General features: G+C 28.8%; 2 protein-coding genes across 2 annotated transcripts; one reads left to right on the top strand and one right to left on the bottom strand.

The window, feature by feature from the left end:
* The first annotated feature begins 6,945 nt into the window (after positions 1-6,945).
* On the top strand, positions 6,946-13,577 carry LOC107462558 (cyclic nucleotide-gated ion channel 4-like). Its single transcript, XM_016081166.3, has 7 exons — positions 6,946-7,650; positions 9,890-10,105; positions 11,255-11,568; positions 11,644-11,752; positions 12,057-12,293; positions 12,620-12,706; positions 12,800-13,577. The coding sequence occupies exons 1-7, from the start codon at positions 7,111-7,113 to the stop codon at positions 13,316-13,318; spliced, it is 2,022 nt and encodes a 673-aa protein (XP_015936652.1). The 5' UTR covers positions 6,946-7,110; the 3' UTR covers positions 13,319-13,577.
* A 6,445-nt stretch (positions 13,578-20,022) lies between these two features.
* Positions 20,023-20,676, bottom strand: LOC110274381 (uncharacterized). The gene is made up of 2 exons (XM_021128400.2): positions 20,602-20,676; positions 20,023-20,451 (listed from the first exon to the last, which is right to left on the bottom strand). The coding sequence occupies exons 1-2, from the start codon at positions 20,634-20,636 to the stop codon at positions 20,157-20,159; spliced, it is 330 nt and encodes a 109-aa protein (XP_020984059.1). The 5' UTR covers positions 20,637-20,676; the 3' UTR covers positions 20,023-20,156.
* Between the last annotated feature and the right edge of the window lie 230 nt (positions 20,677-20,906).

Below are 20,906 nucleotides of genomic sequence, written 5' to 3'. Positions count from 1 at the left end.
ACTTAGAATCATATTGAAACACACACCCTAGAATTCAACAAACAACAAAAATTATTTAAGTTTTTAGAAAATTTGGCAGAATGTCCCCTATAAATAGAATCTCTTGTCGAATACAATTATTAGTTTCTGACAAACCAACCACGTAGTAAACAATTTAAACGATAATTCATAGACATTCTCCTTAATTCAGTGACGTCCATTAAATAAAAACAATAATTTTCACATAGAAAACAACAGCAGGCACAAATAATTAACATACAGACGTTCAATAAAACATCAAATTCTAACCATTCCAGTGCGCAACAAAAATAAGGAAACTCTAATTGAGTTTAGAGGAAATAGGATTACTTATTAAATTCACAATTTGAAACTAATTCAAAAACTAATTTAAAAGAATAGGTAAAACTCATTATTCTAATTAATTAAAATCTAATTCTTAATTCAACCAAACTAACAAGAGGCATGACAAATTTAATTTTTACTTATATTAAATTAACACAACAACTCCTAATAACATACTTCATTAAAAATATTTTACCACTAATTTAACAACAATCCTAACAAAATGTTAAACTTACAAAATAATATGAAAAAATATAATAACTGTACCAACAAACTAATCTGATGATAGTGGCTACAATCTCTATTTAATATCGTGGTGACAGAGGTAGCAGTGACGACAGCGTGAACAGCAACCACGAAGGAGGATACGACGAGGACAGCAGCAGCAGATTCGATGAATATGTGCAAAGGCGGCGACAGCAAGGTGCTCCAGGTGTGGTCGCAACATCGGCGGCAAGCTCTGGTGGTGGCCACGGTAACTGTTGCCCTCGGAGAGAGAGAGAGAGGTTTCGCGTTTAAATTTAGTCCCAAATTTACCATCAGATTAATCCGACAGTAATATTTTTCGTGTGCCCAAAATGCAACATTTCACTAAACAACGTTACCGTCGGATCTACTGCCAATAAATCCGACAATAGTAAGCGCACCAATTTTTTTTCCAAATATTATTGTCGACGTTACTATCAGAATATTATTTCCAGCGGTAATATTTTAAGGTGACGAATTTATTGTTAAATCTGACGATAAATTCGACAGAAAATTTGGTGCTAACATCTAATACTAAATTTAACAATAAATTCGACAATATTCAATATTTTTTTATAGTGATATAATCCTAGCAATATTCTTATAAAACTTAAAATAAAATAAAATTAAAACTAGTATTAGAAATCCTCTAATATCCTTGTATAAATGTTCCAAATGAAAAAATATTTTGACATCCTAACTCAAACTTGCATGTGAAAAACATGCTTGTTGGCAATAGTAAATGGCTGCACTGCGGGCATATATTTAATTAAAAAAAAAAAACAAAGACCATTGAATTTTGCATACGATCGACCGCCTACATATAATTAATTATTCTGCAAACTATGGAGATGTAAATTATACTCAAATATAAACGTTGTTCCCCCCCACTATTTAGAGGGAAAAATTAATCCGATTTATGTAAACTTTAACAAAAAACAATGCAATTTTTTATAAAAAAAAAATGAATATTTCGACTCTAATATTATTATTTTGAGATAATATAATTTTTTTGTTAAATTTATTAAATAATAATATAAATTAATTTTATAAAAATTTTATCTGTAGTCTATAAAAAAATCGAGTTGAATCTTTTACTGTTTTTAAATGGAGAAAACAATAAAAATCGCATCACTTGACTTTACCACCAGCGCGTAGTTTAGGTTGATTTACCTAACTCTTTTTATCATCTCTTTATTTAAAATTTTAGGAATTAGAATTCACTTAAAAATTAAACTTTTTTCTTATTTTAGAATAGGGATATTCGTGATGCGATTTGGATCGATTTTAAATAAAAAAATTCAATCAATTCAAACACTAATTTACTTATGGTGTGGTTTAAATCAGATAATTTTTAAAAAAAAATCCAGTTTGATAAAAATTATATTTGATTTGCGAGTTTGTAAACGAAACATCAAATTATAAATAACCAATAATTACATAACAAGTTTCAATAATATCTTAAAACTAATGATAACATAACAATAGAAATAAAATTATAGGTTAATTAAAATAAATAAATAAATCACATTTTGAATATAAAATATTTATTAAATAATAATAATACATGAATAATATAAAAATATATAACAAATTGAACATGTCATAAGTATAATTGTAGATATAATATTAAAATAATAATATTATAGCAAATTGTGCGATTTGGATTGGATTAGATCGATTATAAAAAGTAAATCCGAAATCTGATCTGATCTAGTTGTTTGCAAAAAATAGAATCCAATCAAATCTAAATTAGTGCAATTTTAATTGATTTTTGGTTTGGATTGAATTGGATAAATGGTTTAATTTAGATCGATTTAGATTTAAACACTCTTACTTTGGAACAACAAAAAATAAAATATTTGAATTCCTTTAAAATTCTAATTTCTATTTTTTTTCTCATTTGTAAATCAGACCAAAAGATATATGATTTTTAAATTAATTTTTACATTCTTTAAACTTAATATGTCAAATGTAAAAAATATCTTTATTTACAATTAATAAAATAATTTTGTCAAATATAAAATTATAAAAAAAATTTAATTCATATAAAAAATATTTTAAATTAAAGAATTGAATTTCATTCTATTAATATATTATAGTCATTTTAAATTATGAAATTAAATTTTAAATAAAAATAAACTCTCTTTTTTAAAGAAAATATTTTTTTCATATTAAATAATTTTCAAACATGCTATGAACCTAGCAAGAAAAGTGAAAAAAAAATTCTATCATTAAAGCTAGGGTACATGAAGCTAGGAGCTAAGTTCAAAATCATCATCATTTCTTTCACGTGTTTTTACATTCATTTCTTGTGTTCTATATCTGTGGGACTAATAATCAAGCTTAGGATTCTCTCCAGTTTCTATAGCAGTTAATTCCGAATCAAATATATATACTTTTTAAAGGTAAATTTTCCCTTTTTATGTTCCACTGTGTAAGTTGTAGGTCCGTCAAAATTTTTTGTCTGATTAATTGTATCAAATAAAAGATTAAGCGATATAAAAAAGGGTCTCCCTTTGTTGCACATTCCTTGGAAGTCATAAGGTGGTTGATTCATGGGGTTAAAAGCGTAACATAATAGCTTGAGTAATGCCACATTATGGAAATTCATTAACAATTGAGAAATAGTAGTAAGTTATAACTATAATTATATATGGGTTGATTATTTTAAAGATATAAATATAATTATTGATTTTTTTTTCGGTTTAAATTTTTTAGACAAATATTTCATAACATGATAACAAGATTTTCTATAACCAATATACTCAGAATCCAATCTTTATTTATCCAAAAGAAATAATATCAACTCAAAAAAAGAAATTTTTTTTTGCACAATCCATGCAAACCCCCCAAAAAAGTTTTTATGTAAATAATATGTTAAAACTATAATAATTTATATAATTTTTTTATCAGTTTAAATTTTTAAAACGAATTATCTCATGATAGTTAATAAGTAAATGCCTCATTTATTCATTCGAGTATATTGTAATAATGCTTTCTCAATTGAACTTTAATTTGAACATGCTAGCTAGCTCTAAGACTTTATTTTATAAAATTATTTTAGTGATCTAAGATTATTATTATTATTATTATTATTATTATTATTATTATTATTATTATTATTATTATTATTATTATTATTATTATTAGAAGTTTTAGTTTATTTTTTTAGTTATCCTTTTAAAAGGTTTTAAATTTTTTATTTTTTCAAAAAATAACATATATAAGAAAGATAATTAAAACAAGAATTAGGATTCTTAATTATTATTTGAATATAAATACTACTCAAAATATATATATATATAGTGTGCAAATAAATCTTAGTAATTTAAACTCTTGAGAAAAGGATTTTTTTTTCTGGTGACATTATATCTATTATTTATTATTTTATTATATATTTCTAATTTTACAATTAAAATGTGTCACATATCACTTTTTCATTGTAATTGGAATTAAATCTTTTCCTCCAAAATTTTAAGGAATTCTCCTCTCCTCACTAATTTTACAACCAAAATATGTCACATGTCACTTCATCATTATAATTGAAATTAAATTTTTTTCTCCAAAATTAAAGAATTCTTCCATTCTCCATACTAATTTTACAATCAAAATATGCCATATGTCACTTCCTCATTGTAATTGAAATCAAATTTTTCCCTCCAAAATTAAAGAGTTCTCCCCTCCTCCCTCTTCCTTTTTCTATCTCTCTTATTCCTTCAACCACTCTATCTATTTTATATATCATTATTAATATTAATGTCAATAACTAATTACTAATTTAACAATAAAAAATGTGCAACATGACCTTCTTTAATTACATTAAAATTAAAATTAAAATATTAAAATTAAAATTGAAATATACATATATTATGTATCATATATTACTATCTAATCTAATAATCAAATGTGTCACATGACAATCTCTTATTAAAATTGAGCGAAAATATTTTTTTCCAAAATTAATAAACTCTCTTCCTAAATTCTCTCATCTACCTCTCTCCATTTTTTTTATTTCTCTCTATCATTTTTACTCTATATATATAATAAAAATTTGTAATCCGATATTTTTTATTATAATTAAAATAAATTTTTTTCTTTCAAAATTAACAAACTCTCACTCCCACTCTCATTCTTTATCTTTATCTTTCTCTCTCTTTTCTTTCATTCTCTATTTTTTCTACCTTTCTATTCTATAGAAAACAAAATTAACAAAATAATATAATTCACATAAAAATTATTATTATTATATACATATTTTTTAGTTTTTTATTTAGTTTTAAATTTTCACCACTTATCTTTGTAATCTATATTTTTATTTCTCTTTCTTTCAAATATTTATTACATATAATTAGGAGAGAATACTAATGTTATAATTAAAAGTTAGAACCAAGATTCAATTATTTTAAAAAAATTAATTTTGAATTAATTTTATAGCTATTAATATAATTTTTTTATACTAATATCTAATTATATTTTTATATACATAGAGAGAAAAAATATTATTTTTAAATAACAAGTATAAAAATTAATTATTTTTATTTGTGCAATAGATTTGACACCTAATTAAATATAAAAGTATACACATTAAATTGTTTCAAATTTTAGATAATAAATATTAAAATTAATTATTAATAAAAAAATTAGACTTTTTCATATAAAAATCATAACTAAAAATCTTATTATTTAATTTTTTTATCTATAAATATCTTGATCTTTTTAGTTAAAAATTTTTGTCAATCTACAATTTTTTTAATAAAAAATAATTTAATTTTATAAATCTTAGACTATAATTTTAAAAAATGTATATTCTCGTAATGTTAACAGGATAAAATACTAGTATAATTATAGATATTGTTCCAAGATAATTGATGATTCAATTCGTTTGACACGTGGACCCATAAAGATCAGATGGTTGGTAGATTCCGGATGGCATATATATTGAAAGTTCATATAAATGTGTAATGTGCTTGTCAACTTTCCTTCTTTTCAGCTCCGATTCCCACTACAATCATGTCCTTCGTATTACGGTACTTCCATGATAATAACAGTGTGATGGGGGATTTTTGAACGATCAAAATATAGTTATAAAAATGTCAGCTTGATTAGTTTGAATTGAATAAGCTAGGTATATTTGCTTTTGATAAACAAAATCTTGATTTGAGTTTTCTAAACATTGAGACCATTTTAACCCATAACAAAACCAATATAGTTTAAGAAAGACAAATTTAAAAATGATATATGCATGTACATTATTAGATTTCAATTACTTAATCACTCCCTATATATAAACATAATAATTAAATTTACAAAAATAATCAAATTATATATATATATATAGACAAAGTCAAAGGCAATACTTTTATTAAAATTTGGTCGGCACTTATTCAGTAAAAGAAAAGTGAGTAATTCCACACCATTAAAAATACTAATTAGTTAATTGATGACTATAAATTATAAAAGGAGGCTACTTTGATAAAAACACTAAAAATGTATTTTTTTTAAAGAAGTTTACATTTGTCATGATATTATTGGACATGTTTACTAAACCTGTTAATAATTTATCTTTTAATAAACCAAAACAAAATCGATTTATTATAGCAACAATAATAAACACAATTGTCTGTATTATAATTATTAGACCCGTTTGATCCGATTGATTTACACAATCTGAATCGAATCATATTTAAATTTTTTGATAAAAAATAAATATATCCTGACTTTCGTTTAAAAAAAAACCATGGTCCAGTAAATTTTGTAAATTGGACGGTTCGACCAAATTTGATAACAATTGAATTTGTTGTTATTGTTATAAAAAAATCAGTTTTATTCTGATTTGTTAAAAAAATTAAAAATTATCAACACATTCAATAATAATACGACACATAAATATCTTTACAAAAAGACGTTTTACACGTCTTTATAGAACATCCTCTATCACCAAAATTGCTGTCCCTAGCACTCATATATATATATATATTAACAACCAATTTGCCATAATTTTTTCTGATTTACAAAAGCATATGAAAACAAATTAAAGCCAATATATAGTTATAAGAAAAAAATTTAAAAACTAACTTGTTCAACCATAATGAATCAACATTTTTTTATTTTTCATTTTCTCTGATTTTTGTTGATTTACTAGATTCTTAGTTGATTATTAGTGAAAGAAAAAAGAATTGCTTAAGAAAGCCATAATTGCATGTCCAATGATATAGACTTGTCTCTAACACAAGAAAAGAGGAATAAGGATTACCTAATGTGAAAAAGCAAAGATCAGTAGTACAAAGTAGACATGATAGGTACTAATAGTATGAAACTCACACAAGTACCACCCCACACCTTCCTACTCCCCCACCTCTCTAATTATTTGTGTCTTCTTCTGTTCTGCTTCAAACTTGAAATACCCAAAACACCCCTCCATCCCCACCCTCCTTCAAAATACGTGCTTCTCACACATCCACACACCTCACAACGATACCAACAACCCTTCCTCCTTCTCTTTTCTCTCTCTCTCTCTCCATGGCCAATGAACTAACTCACAACTCACGTGCTTCACACATGCACGTTCACTACGACGACGACGACAGCGACGACTCAGGCGACCAAGAAGAAGGCGTGAACACTTCTGACGACAGCTACGATGACGACAACGACAACGAAGAAAGCCAGCAGGACGAGAAGGCGGGGGTGACAGGTGATGAGCGGCGGAGAGGGTGGTGGTTACGGCGGGGGAAATGGGCGGAGGAGTGGAACAGGGTGCTGGTGCTGGTGTCGGCGATGGGTCTGTTCGTGGACCCATTGGTGTTGTACGCGGTGTCGATAAGCGAGACATGCATGTGCGTGTTCGTTGATGGGTGGTTGGCGATAACGGTGACGGTGCTGCGGTGCATGACGGACACGTTGCACATCTGGAACATCTGGTTGCAGTTAAAGATGGCAAAAGCTTCGCTTCTTGGCACCACTTCTTCTTCTTCTTCTTCTCCTTTAAATTCTCTTCGCTTCAGAAAGGCAAAGTGGGCTTTCTTCGTTAACCTCTTTCTCATTCTCCCTCTACCCCAGGTCAGAATCTTTTTTATTTTTTTTTTGTACTCCATTAATTTTCAGGATTATTTACTCATTTTCATGAGATAAAAATCTGAATAATAGTGTAAAATGGTTTTACCTTGTTAATTCAATACAATGTTTAATGAAGTCCCAAATTATACTGCGTAATTTATTATATATTATGATAATAATATAATATATATATATATGATACTTGTTCATTCCCCATCATAATTTTTTAAATTACATTTTTGAATTTTTGTTGCTTGATAGTGTAAAAAATTATTATTATTATTATTATTATTATTTTAAAAAATATTACTAAAATTAAAGTAATAAATTTTGTTATTTAATAATATTTTCTTTTAAAATATATAAAAAATAATTTTAATTTTAATAACAATTACATCACCACGGTAGCTACCATAAGCATAAATATACTGTAATTATTCACCTACTATTTATTTACAAGTATTTGGTTATCTAACAGTGTCAAATTAATTTTTTATTTTCTTAAATATGTATAAACTTCTAATTATTATTTTACTATCTGTTTACCAAAGAGTGAGTAAACAAATTTTACTAGTGCTATTTTATTTAATTAACTTCATTGAAAATTTGTATAGAATAAATATTATTCAGAAATAATATTGATTCAACAAAAAGCTTTTTCCTTTTTTATTTTTTATTTTATCGTGTATAGTTTTGTCATGTTGTGGTGGGTTGCTACCATTTTAAGTAAAAGCTCCCCATCAATCATACAAAAGAAATTGAAATATAAGAAGAGACATGTTTATATAATGTAGATAGATAGGTAGTTCGAAATTTGGTACACTAAGTAGTGAAAGAGGAGACGCCAAGTGCATGGCATTGCTTGTTTTTATGCATGCAGACTGTGATCGTTACCTGCACTGCCCTTCATCATGTGATCTTGTTTCCATATCCAATATAAATACTTTTTAATAACTCAAAATTCTTATTAAAGATTTTTAAATGAGAGTGATAAATTAAAGATACTATTACTATTTTTTCGAAATTATTATCTATAATTAATTTTAAGTCCTTCATTATATTAAAATTATTGTATTCATTTTCAACATGTTTATTTGTTCATGTGCCTTTGGATGTTTAGGGTATATAGGCAACTTAGCTGTATTCTTGAACATGGCAGTTGAGTGATTATTGAGTGGTAAGTATTGATGATTCAAACTATTATTGGGCTCGTGGTGATAAACTGATAATAGCTAGATACACAAAATTTTATCATCAATATATATAAGCAGATTTTTTTTTTTAGCAATTTTTTGTGTACTTTGGGAATATTACTACTTTACTAGCATTCCCATTTTCTGAAAGGTCAAGCTCTTAACAGATGTACCCATATATGAAGAGATTACGCAAGTTACTACTTTTAGAAGGTTTGCCGTATTTGTATGTGGCAAATGGATGGCATTATTAATAATCTTGCTTAAGATAGAAGATTAGAATCGAATACAAAAGGACAGATAAATATATATGTTGTAGCAACTATTCCAATTTTACTGTTTATTTTATCAAAGAAGCTTATCTAAGTTTTGAGCAAAAAAGTTGCATATCAATGTTTAATGTTAATTAGGTGAAAATACGAATAATAAAAAGTTAATCAAGAAAATAAAACATATTGAGATCTTTTATGTTTTCAATGGCTTAGTTTAATCAAATTGTAAAATCATTTATTCCAAAATGCTAGTTATTGGTAGAAATATATGAATAATTATATCTTTAAAATTAATTTTATGGCATTTATTATTTAATAATTAATTTGTATATAATTTATTTTTATAATAAATTTTAAATATTTAAAAATGATTTATTTTTATATTTTTAAATTAAATATTAATTTTTATTTTTTTAATAAGTTAAACAATATTTTTTAAGTGCTATAATAATCACCTAGTAGCTTTAATACGCCTTTTTTTCTAAGAGATTTTTTTCTTTTACATGAATTTTATTCTAAGTATTTTTATCTTTGTATTGCTTTATGTTAAAATGATTTCTTTTGAAACAAATATTATTTTTTTTAAAAATATTATTTATACACCAAAATTAATATATATAATTTAATTCATTCTTAATGTATATTTTATATCTGCGATTAATTTTAGTGACTTAACATAGTTAAAATTTTTGAGTGATAAAAATTCTTATAATAAATTCAAATTGTGCGATCGACCTGAATAAAATAAAAAAAAGATCCATTGAATGTGTGTTGCAGATGGTGCTATGGGAAGTAATCCCTTCTTTGTTGGAGGAAGGGTCAATAACAGTGGCAATGACAGTGTTGTTAATGATGTTCCTATTTCAATACCTTCCCAAAATTTATCACTCGGTTTGCCTCTTGCGTCGCATGCAAACCCTCACTGGCTTCGTTTTTGGGACCGTTTGGTGGGGTATTGCCCTCAACTTGATCGCATATTTTGTCGCTTCTCATGTAAGTATACATATCACTCTCATCTTAATTCTTTTTTCATACGTAAACTACATTATATACTACTGAGTGTATTATAGTCTATATATTAATATTATATAAATCTTACAGCAAAGTGTTAAAATAGGAAATATATCACTCATTTTTTAAATTAATGTAATGATCGAAACGCGGAAATGTTGCTTTCAATATTTTTTTCTCGATCTTTTAGTTTTCATTGTACATTTTTTGTAAGTGAAATAAAAAGTCACACTTGACAAGATTAATTAAAATAAAAAAAAAAAAACTAAAAAGTTGAAAATGGTCATTCATTCTTTATTGGGAGGAAAAAGACAGGACTAACGACGTATATATATTTGTACATAACAGCACCTTAGATTTGATTATTTTTTTTTCATAGAGCTAACTGTTTCTTTCTTTTAAAATAAACGAAGACATCTTAAATGTAAAATCCAATTCATTAATTAGTAATTACTTTAGAATATATAGTCTTCGATGATGATCAGTTTAGGAAAATCTATCTAATGAATTATGTTAGAGATATAATTATTATGTAAAATAGTTAGGTCGGCGCTAAAGTGGTTAGCTCACTTGAGAGTTAGTTACAGTTAGCAAGTTAATTAGTTATGTAGTTAGAAGATATTTATGTAGAATCAGGTAAAGATAGTGTAGCAGAGTAGTATATAAGTTAGAATAGAGAATTGTAGAAGGTGTGATTTGTTCTTGTAAGTCTCAAAAGTCAAAACTCATTTCACTGAATAAGAAGAAAACCAGAAAAGCTTGGACAACTTCTTTCTTCGGTAATCTTCGATCTTCTGCTCGAATTCACTCTAGTTTTTTATCTCTTCACTCTTTGAACTCACGATTTCATCAATAATCATGTCTTCTCTTCTTTATTAGAAATAATTTTATGATATGATATCAAAATTTATACGACTGAAAGGTTTAAAATTTAATTTTTTGAAATAAAAAAAATTAGGACAAGGCAAAACAAAAAGAAAGAAGAAAGTCTCTATGCAAGTTAAAAGTTTCACACAAATAAAAAAGAAACTCTTGCTTAAGAATGCTTATTAAAAATATAAATATTCATGTGTTCTATCATATCAGCTGAAGTTTTTGTGAATGAAAAATATATATATTTTGTGCATACAGGCAGCAGGGGCATGTTGGTACTTGCTGGGGGTGCAGAGGGCAGCAAAGTGCCTAAAAGAGCAATGTAGAAAGACAGCTGGTTGTGGAGTGAGAAGCTTATCTTGCAAGCAGCATATATATTATGGAAGCAATGGGATGGTGAAGGAGAAGCCAAGGTTGGCTTGGGCAGCAAATAGGGAAGCAAGGTCAACATGCCTTGATGGCCCTGACAACTATGACTATGGTGCTTATCAATGGACCGTTCAGCTTGTCACCAATGATAGCCGCTTGGAAAAGATCCTCTTCCCCATCTTCTGGGGTCTCATGACTCTCAGGTACCTTCCTACCCTATTATGTATGTTATGATTGATAGTTCAATGTTACTTATCTATCTATGTTGATGTGATCAGCACATTTGGGAGCCTAGAGAGCACAACAGAATGGCTTGAAGTTGTTTTCAACATTATTGTATTAACTAGTGGCCTTCTTCTCGTCACTATGTTGATTGGAAACATTAAGGTATATACTTTACTTTGCGTAACAAATTATTACACCCACTTAACTAATTCAATTGCTTCAATTCGTTACATGCATATGATTAGCTAGTATTATTAAATTCAACTATTATTAATTAATCCCATAATTACTTGTATTCATGCATATACTATAACATTTTATTTAGGTCACCAATATTAAACTAGTGTTACTTTTTCTCCTTTTTTTTTTCATCTACAAAAGAATGATTTTTATACATCATTTTAGACACGTTTTAGAAGTTGATCAACCAACATCAGTTTTTTTTTCTTTTACTTTTAAATGGTAGGTGTTTTTGCATGCGACAACGTCAAAGAAGCAAGCAATGCAATTGAAGATGAGAAATATTGAGTGGTGGATGAGCAAGAGGCGGCTGCCACAAGGCTTTAGGCAACGTGTGCGCAACTACGAGAGGCAGCGATGGGCTGCTACACGTGGCGTTGACGAATGCCAGATGATCAAAAACCTCCCTGAGGGGCTGAGGAGGGACATTAAGTACCATCTCTGTTTAGATTTGGTTAGACAGGTTAGGTCCAAAATTAGTCAATTCTAATTTAATATTCTTTTCATTTAGAGTTTAAATCACTTTTCCTTCATTAGTCAACATCTAATTATTTTTTCCAATTAAGACATGTGAAATGCCATTCTTGTTTGATAGTGTTAAGGAAATTTCATCATATGTAAAGTATTTCATTATTTTGGAGATGAGGCTTAAAGGCTTGTTCTGTCAATATATGTCCAATAACAACATACGCAAAAGCCTTCAAAGCAATGCTACTTATGAAGTGAACTAGCCCAAACTCTAAAGGGGTGAACAGGCCTTAAATGCTAAAAATATTTGAATTTTTTCAGGTACCACTATTTCAGCATATGGATGATCTGGTCTTAGAGAACATTTGTGACCGTGTGAAGTCCCTTGTATTCACAAAGGGAGAAACGGTAAGCTCCATGTTTTTCTTTACATTGCATTTGCTCTAACCGAAACCAAAAATCCCCTATGTTCACGGAACTTACCAATAAAATAATGTGTAGATCACTAGAGAGGGGGATCCAGTTCAAAGAATGCTATTTGTCGTAAGGGGCCACCTTCAAAGTAGCCAAGTCCTAAGAGATGGGGTGAAGAGTTGTTGCATGCTAGGGCCCGGCAACTTCAGCGGCGACGAACTCCTCTCTTGGTGTCTAAGAAGGCCGTTCATTGAGCGCCTGCCGCCGTCCTCATCCACATTGGTCACGCTCGAAACCACGGAGGCATTCGGCCTTGAAGCCGAGGATGTAAAGTATGTGACACAACATTTTAGGTATACTTTTGTGAAGGAAAAAGTGAAAAGGAGCGCGAGGTATTACTCGCCAGGGTGGAGAACTTGGGCTGCCGTGGCTATTCAATTGGCTTGGAAAAGGTACCGGCACCGGTTGACTTTGACTTCTTTGTCCTTTATTAGGCCTAGAAGGCCTGTCTCAAGGTGCTCTTCCATGGAAGAGGATAGGCTTCGGCTCTATACGGCCATGTTAACTTCACCAAAGCCTAATCAAGAGGATTTTGACGTTTCATAATGACAGTGTATATGTATGTGGATGTTCACTACTCTGCTAATCTAAATTAACGTGAAAGGCAAAAAGAATTAATTCTAGTTTTCCTAAAGGAGATTTGAAATATTATGTTTCAATCAATCTTCTAATAATTGGATTGGATTCATGGATCTAATTGAATAGAACCATAAAATCTAACTTAAAGATTTTAGTAAATGATAATGCATAATGTAATATGTCAGTGGGGTGAAACCCAGCTGAGATTTAATTAGGTTTTCTTTTTCCCCTCTTGTATTCAATTTGATTTATCTTAGTTTAACAATCGTTTGTATTTTTTTTCAAGCTTATTTCTAAAGCACAACTTTGTCGCTTTGCAACTTCCACAACAAAATTCCAATTTGTTGGTACATTTAAACAGAGTTGCAGGATGAATGGTAGAATTCATATGTTAGCACAATTTTAATCGAATTGCTCAAACTAACAATACGTCATTTAAGTATAGTTAAATTATAGTTTCTTTTTATTTAATTTTAATTTTAGACTTGGGTTCATTCTTTTTTAAGAAGTGAATATTACCACTCCAATATATAACTCGTCCTATATCCAAGTTCGTCTTCCTCTTAGAAGGATGAAGTATATATAAGCTCCAAGAGTACCTACAAACGTATTCTGATACTTAAGTATGTAGTGTCTATTTAGAGCGAATCCGTGTCAAACCTAAAATATTTATATTAGGGACAAAAATAATATATATTACTATCAAAAAATATATTAATAAAAAAAATATAAGTGCTTATTAGATATTCGAATACAAAAAGAATTACATTAGCCATTAATTTTCTTTTCTTCAAACCTTGAAGACACTTCTTTTTTTGTTTTCATATTTTAAAAATGTTGAATAATTATTTTATTATCAACTTGAGTGAAGGTCTCTCTTTCCATATATGTAACCAAACAAGCATTCAATCACTCGTCTTCTATTCGATTGCAAAGTCGGTTCTTTATGATATTCATAGCAAAAAATGTTCTTTCATCTGATATCATTGTCACAGGTAGAATCAAAATTAATTTCAACAGGAGAAATACTAATAAATAAACAATATATTTTTGTCTCAACTAACTTTTGAGATAGTCCACTAATTCTATTTATATTTGAGAACCCATATCCAATATAAAATTCTCAAGTTGACTACCAAGTGCCAAATTCATCAAACCAATCAGCATTAAATCTATGGAAAGAAGTATCCCAAAATATATTTGTAGAAAATCATGTTCTCTTAGTTGATAATGACCTTTTTGCAAATAAGCTCATCTAACTTTATCTGTGTCATTTGGATTATAATTTAAAATTTTGGATTGTTGTCCAAGATCAGCTATCAAACTTTTCACATTGAATTCTAAGATATTCTTTTTATTAAAAGAGACTAATGTAGTGACTTCAGATTCTAGTGGTAGTTTTTTTTTAAATATTTTTTATTATTATTTCTAAAAATAAAAATATATTCTAAATTAGTGCATTGATTAATTTAATCTAAAATTTTATATGCAACATAATTACATATAATAGAACGAAAGATAAAAACCAAATAATAAGGATTAATGACCTGAGAATAAAATAAAATATATAAAGTTATGAAGAGAATAATAAAATATATTAATACTTAAACTATAATTGATTGAATTAAAATTTGCAATGAAAATATCAAAAAGAGTAATAATAAAATTGGAGAATATATGGAGTCATGGAGAGTTATATAAAAAAATAATAGAAAATTATAATTTACCTTTTAATGAAAGAAAGATGACTATTAGACAAAGAATAGAAAAAGAGAATTGAAAATATAAGACCAATGAATAACAAGAGATTTAGTGACTTACTATTTTATTTTCTCTTCACTTCAACATTGATAATAAGTTGAAGAAAAACTAAGAAGAGGGTTTAATAGAATAAGATAGGGAGTGACGGTTAAGAGTCACGAAAGACTAAATTTTAATAAAGAGTCAAAATATTGGAGAGATAAAAAAGTGAATTTTAAATTTTGGATAATTGAACTTATTTTATTTGTAGTGTGATTATTTAATAATTGGAGTAGGGACATATTTATATATGGGCATAAGTTTTTAAGAACTTTTTGAAATTTTAGTGGAGGCAAGTACCCATATTTTGAATGTGGATTCGTGTCTAAAGTGAATAACTTACTTCTATTTTAAAAATCGCCACTCTTATAGAATGAATTAGGTTTGAACATGAGATGATGTGGTTATTTGTTTGACCTAATCTTTTGGTGATTCAGCATAACGTTATTTATTAGGCAATTTATAAGATTAGTGAGTATGAACCATATGTTTCTTTATGGGCGGCAAAGCGGGTCGATCCACCCCGTCCCGCCAAAACTCGTCTAAATTCGGGACGGGTGCCCGCCCTACTAAATTGATATGGGTTCAACTCTTTATTCCGCTCTGTTAAAGAGCAGACTGACGGATTGGCGGATCGACCCGCTTTTTTTTCTTTTTCTTTTTTAATCATTCAAAATGTATGTTTAATCACAATATCAACCATAATAATTTAATAAATCTCAAACACAATAATAATAAAACACAAACACATAATCCATACATTAATCCATATCAAAACATAACTGAAACAAATTAAGCACAAGTGATAATTGACCATTGTTCAAAGACATAATTAAAACAGGTTAAACATAACAGGGTGCAGAAAACATTCCACTCCTGTTAGTTCATATTATTATTAGGCTTAAGCAACAATTGAGTAAAGCTTTTCACCCATATACTTCTAGTGGAACTTTCCAAAAAGCTAGACACAATTCGATCACAACCCTTTTCTTTAGGTCAATTCAACTTTCAAAGCCCTATCTACATTGCAAACAAGAATCAACAGATAACGATAACAGAATAATAATTAGAAGTTGACTTTATCCTTCTCTTACAATCTACTAACCATTATATTGCTGTAGCAAATAGGATAGGTATTAGTATTAGAATTAATAGTTAGTATTAGAATTATATTTACCAAGTCATGCTAGTTGTACAGTTAATAAATTAGTTAAGCTACTACTTATATTGTTGTACATATATATACCAACATCAAATTTAATGAAAACAAGGTCATTCATTTTTTCCCAAATCAAGTTTAATATGGTATCAGATGGAATGATCTCTCACTAACTTTTCTTCCGCAACGCCACGTTCTATGATCCCTTCTCTTCTGCAACGCCACCTTTCTTTTTCCAAATTTTCTTGAGAAAACCTCTTTCTCCTTTTGTTTCTAATTTCCCAAATTTTTCCCCTTTTGTTCTCAATTCCCCGTTCGCTTCCCAATTTTCTGTTTAAGATCCATGAAAGTTTCTCAATCGATGGAAGTTTCTCAATCGGTGAGATTCTCTGTTCAAAATCCCTACGCACTACAACCTGGTGATCATTCCGGTCTGGTGCTGACCTCTCAACCATTACAAGAAGATAACTATGCATCTTGGAGTCGGTCAATTCACCTAGCATTAAGTGGAAAGAGAAAATTGGGATTCATAGATTGATCCATCACTATACCAGATTCAACAATCGATCTTGTGCTTGCTGAATTATGGCAATGCACGAATGATATGGTTACAACTTGGCTTCTAAACTCTATTTCAAAGGATATTACTGATAGCGTGATCTATGCTGATTCTGCAGCTTTGTTATGGCAAGACCTAGAAACAAGATTCTCTCACAAACCATTATCAAACCATTATGTCTCATTACCTAACCATACTAGAATATGTGTTGTTGCCATGGGTATCATTCACATAAATAAGTCTTTAGTTTTTCATAATGTCATTTACATTCCTTCTTTTCGAGTCAATCTCACATCAGTCAGTAGTTTAATAAAATTTTCTAAATATACTGTCAACTTTTCTGACCTTTCTTTCACAATGCAGGACCAAATTTTCAAGAGGGTGATTGGCAAACGTGATAAGTGTGGAGATCTGTTCTTGTTGGAATCTCCTCACCATCAACTCTTTGATTCTGTCAAACTCTCCAATTCTTTAGTTTGTCATGTAGATAGTTATACCTTGCATGTAAGATTAGGTCATGTGTCAGAAAATGTGTTTGTAAAATTGACTCAGTTTCTTTCAAATAATCCCTTGAAATTTGATCACTCAAGATGTGAAGTATGTCCCTTAGCAAAGTTTAAACGTTTGTCTTTTCATATAAACAACAACTTGTGTCAATCTCCATTTGATTTGATCCATTGTGACATTTGGGGGCTATATCAGACTCCTACATATAATAAAATGAGATATTTTCTTACAATTGTTGATGATTATTCACGGTTCACTTGGACTTACTTACTGAAGCATAAATCTGATGCAACAAATTCTTTGATCAATTTCATTTCTCTGGTTGAGACATAATTCAAAGCACAGGTGAAACAGATTCGTTCAGACAATGCTAAGGAGTTAGCTCTCACTGATTTTCTGCAATCCAAAGGAATACTCCACCAATGCTCCTGTGTTGAAAGATCTAAGCAGAACTCTATTGTAGAGCGCAAGAATTGAGTTTTTTTTTTTTAGATTGATGATGAAAATGGTGTCCATGTTCTATAGGTATTTATAGTTTTATCAATAGATTCAGACTAAAAGTTACCATGTGTTAGGATAATGTTTAGTTTTAGGGGTTACATAAATCGATTTTTTTTTGTTATGATTTTTAAAGAGTTTTGTATTTTGAGGTTTTGTATTGCGTTTGTTATTTATAAAAAAATTGTTTCGTTTCATTGAGGATATAACATGTAAAGTAGAGTAGAGAAAAATTAAAATAAATAAGAATAAATAAAAATTGTAAAAAATTAAGCTGTGTAAAAAAATACCATTATTTTTAAAAAATGTTGATATTTATTTCTAATAAAATGTCTGTTAAATTTTTTTTGTTAAAATAAAAAACTGATAGTCATCTTTGATTAGTGTATTAAATTTAAATTATACACATTGAGTATAAACTTCGTTGCTAGATAATGAATGATATATGCTTGAGCTTTTTCTATTACTATATTGATGTTTTCTATATTATGTTTATATTTTTTATCCTTTTTTATAATTTACACATAGTATTTCAAGTTATATATATAATTTTTACTTGACATTATTTAATGCAACTAAGGTTTTAAAATTAATCCTGTTCTTTTGAGATCTAAAAATAACACATGTTGCCGTGCGAATGCACGGGCTGCTCTGCTAGTAAAAAGGAATTCAAGGGATAAAATTGAAGGAAGAATTCTGATTGAGAAGAAGAACATAATAAATTAGAATTTTAATAGTAAGCAGTAAAATTGGATGAGAATGAATATTCTGAAGAGTAATGAACAAGGGGAAGAGAGTAAAAGGTGATCGTTTGGTCTAATAGTTTCATAGTTGGGGATGGCAACCAGCAATAGTATAGGCACAAATTAGTTACTCTGAAATTGTTGAACAAAAGACAAGACATTGTATCTTTCAGTTTTCAATATTTGCTGTAGTCTTCTTAAAAAATTTGGGTTGCTTGTTTTGTATTATCAAATTTCATTATTTTTTTCTTATGTAAAAATATTATATGACTGTTATTATTATTATTTTACTGTGGACCAATGGGAACAAATATAGGATATACAAAGATTATAATTAATTTTCAAACAAGATCTTTCTTCCCAAGTTTCATCATTTAATTTTTTGCCCTGGCAGCCCTGCCTATAAAAAAACGCAATAATAAAATCTAGAGTAAACACTCAATCCGATTTTTGTCCATTTTCACAAAGGACAAAGCGATCTCTATCCAAAAAAAAGGACACTTCGACCCTCAACCTTTTTATTTTAGGACAATACGATCCTTCTGCTAAAAAATTATTTAAATAATAATAAAAATTGATTTTGTGGGAGGTTTTATTTGTATTTTGTGGGGGGTTTTAAACCTTCACAAAATTATTTTCAATAATATAGTTAATTACTATCTCTACTACCACTACTTTCTTCATCCTCATTATTATGGCTCCTATTTCTATTATTTTTATTGATTTATCATATCATTATCTCATCTACCGTCATCATCACTAATACCAATATTATCAACGTTAAAATTTTCTTTTTTCATTTCTTATTCGATGTTATTTTTTTCTTTTAAAAAATATTTGTACTACAATTACTATTTTTTTGTGACATCATTTTCATTGATAGTTTTTCTTCACTTAACCACTATTGGTGAAGGAATTTTTCAAAAACAAACTTATTAATAATTTATGGAGGTTTAAAACTCCCACAAAATACAAATAAAACTCTTACAAAACCAATTTTTATTATTATTTAAATAATTTTTTTAACAGAGGATCATATTGTCCCAAAATAAAAAGGTTGAGGGTCGAAGTGTCCCTCTTTTTTTTGGACAAAAATCGCTTTATCCTTCGTAAAAATGGACAAGGACCGAGTTGAGTGTTTACTCTAAAATCTAAACTCTTTCCTCATTTGCTGCTAAAACCCACTTTTGGAATATTTGACATTAACGGATGGTTTAATACGATCCATTCAAGATAAGCAAATTGGTACAAACCAACAATTAAAAACAAAAACAAAAACAAGTACAATCAAAGTTATAGCATATTTGAACACCCCCTAAATAGTACAACAACAAGAATCACTCCTACACCAATGAGACAGTATGTCACAGCATGTTACTATTATAATTTAATAGATCTAACTCAATTAAGCTTCCTTGGGTAGAAATGTAGAGTAGACTATGGTATACTCATTTTCTTTATTAAGTCCAAAAGCTGAAGAGACAGAGTTTAAAGAGCTCATGGTAACAACAACCTTAATCATAAGCAAGCAATTGGTGACTATATCATCATAGTCTGAACCAAAACAGAGGACACTCCTCCAAGAACTAGTATGATCCACCGTAGGATCTTCATCGAGACCCGGCCACCAAGCATTGTTCCCAGAAGCCCCACAAAGAACAAGAGCTCAATAAAGAAAACCATAGCCATCACAACTTTGGGGTGGTTTGTGAAGAAATCTTGACCGGCTTTATCATCTTTGAAGAAGGAAATGAGAGAAAGCTGAAGGTTGAGATATATAACAATGATTTCCAATGATTCTTTGAACTTAGCAGCCACGTCTTCGTTTCCCTCCCTAAGAAAACGAAACAAAGAAAGGTGCTAAGACAATGTATAGACAGTATAGTGTATGAAAAAAACACTGAAATGGAAGCAAAGAATTCGTAAGTTCATCTCTTAATTAGTGTTATCAATGAGCATTTAATAATTAATACGAACTAATTACCTCATTGGAGCTTCATTTCTCTGTGTAGTATCCATATCAGGGAACTCTCAGCTAGGAAAGGAAAATAGTGCTATGACAAAGAGAGAGTTAGTTATTTATGAACTGTGTGTTATATAAACTTTCCCACTTAGGCTTATGTTAGTTCTCTATCATTTATTATATATTTAGGGTACTAAACGAAACGTATTATACGAGCCTGACAGTTTGACTAAGAGGGCCGGTTTGTACGCCCAGTATAATTGGCGAAGTAGGATAATAAGATTTGGAGAAAATTGATAAAGAAAAAGTAAAGAAAGAAAAAAGTC

Source organism: Arachis duranensis, chromosome 8 (genome assembly GCF_000817695.3).
Source record: "Arachis duranensis cultivar V14167 chromosome 8, aradu.V14167.gnm2.J7QH, whole genome shotgun sequence".
Classification (NCBI taxonomy): domain Eukaryota; kingdom Viridiplantae; phylum Streptophyta; class Magnoliopsida; order Fabales; family Fabaceae; genus Arachis; species Arachis duranensis.
This window is presented reverse-complemented; position numbering and strand designations above follow the sequence as displayed.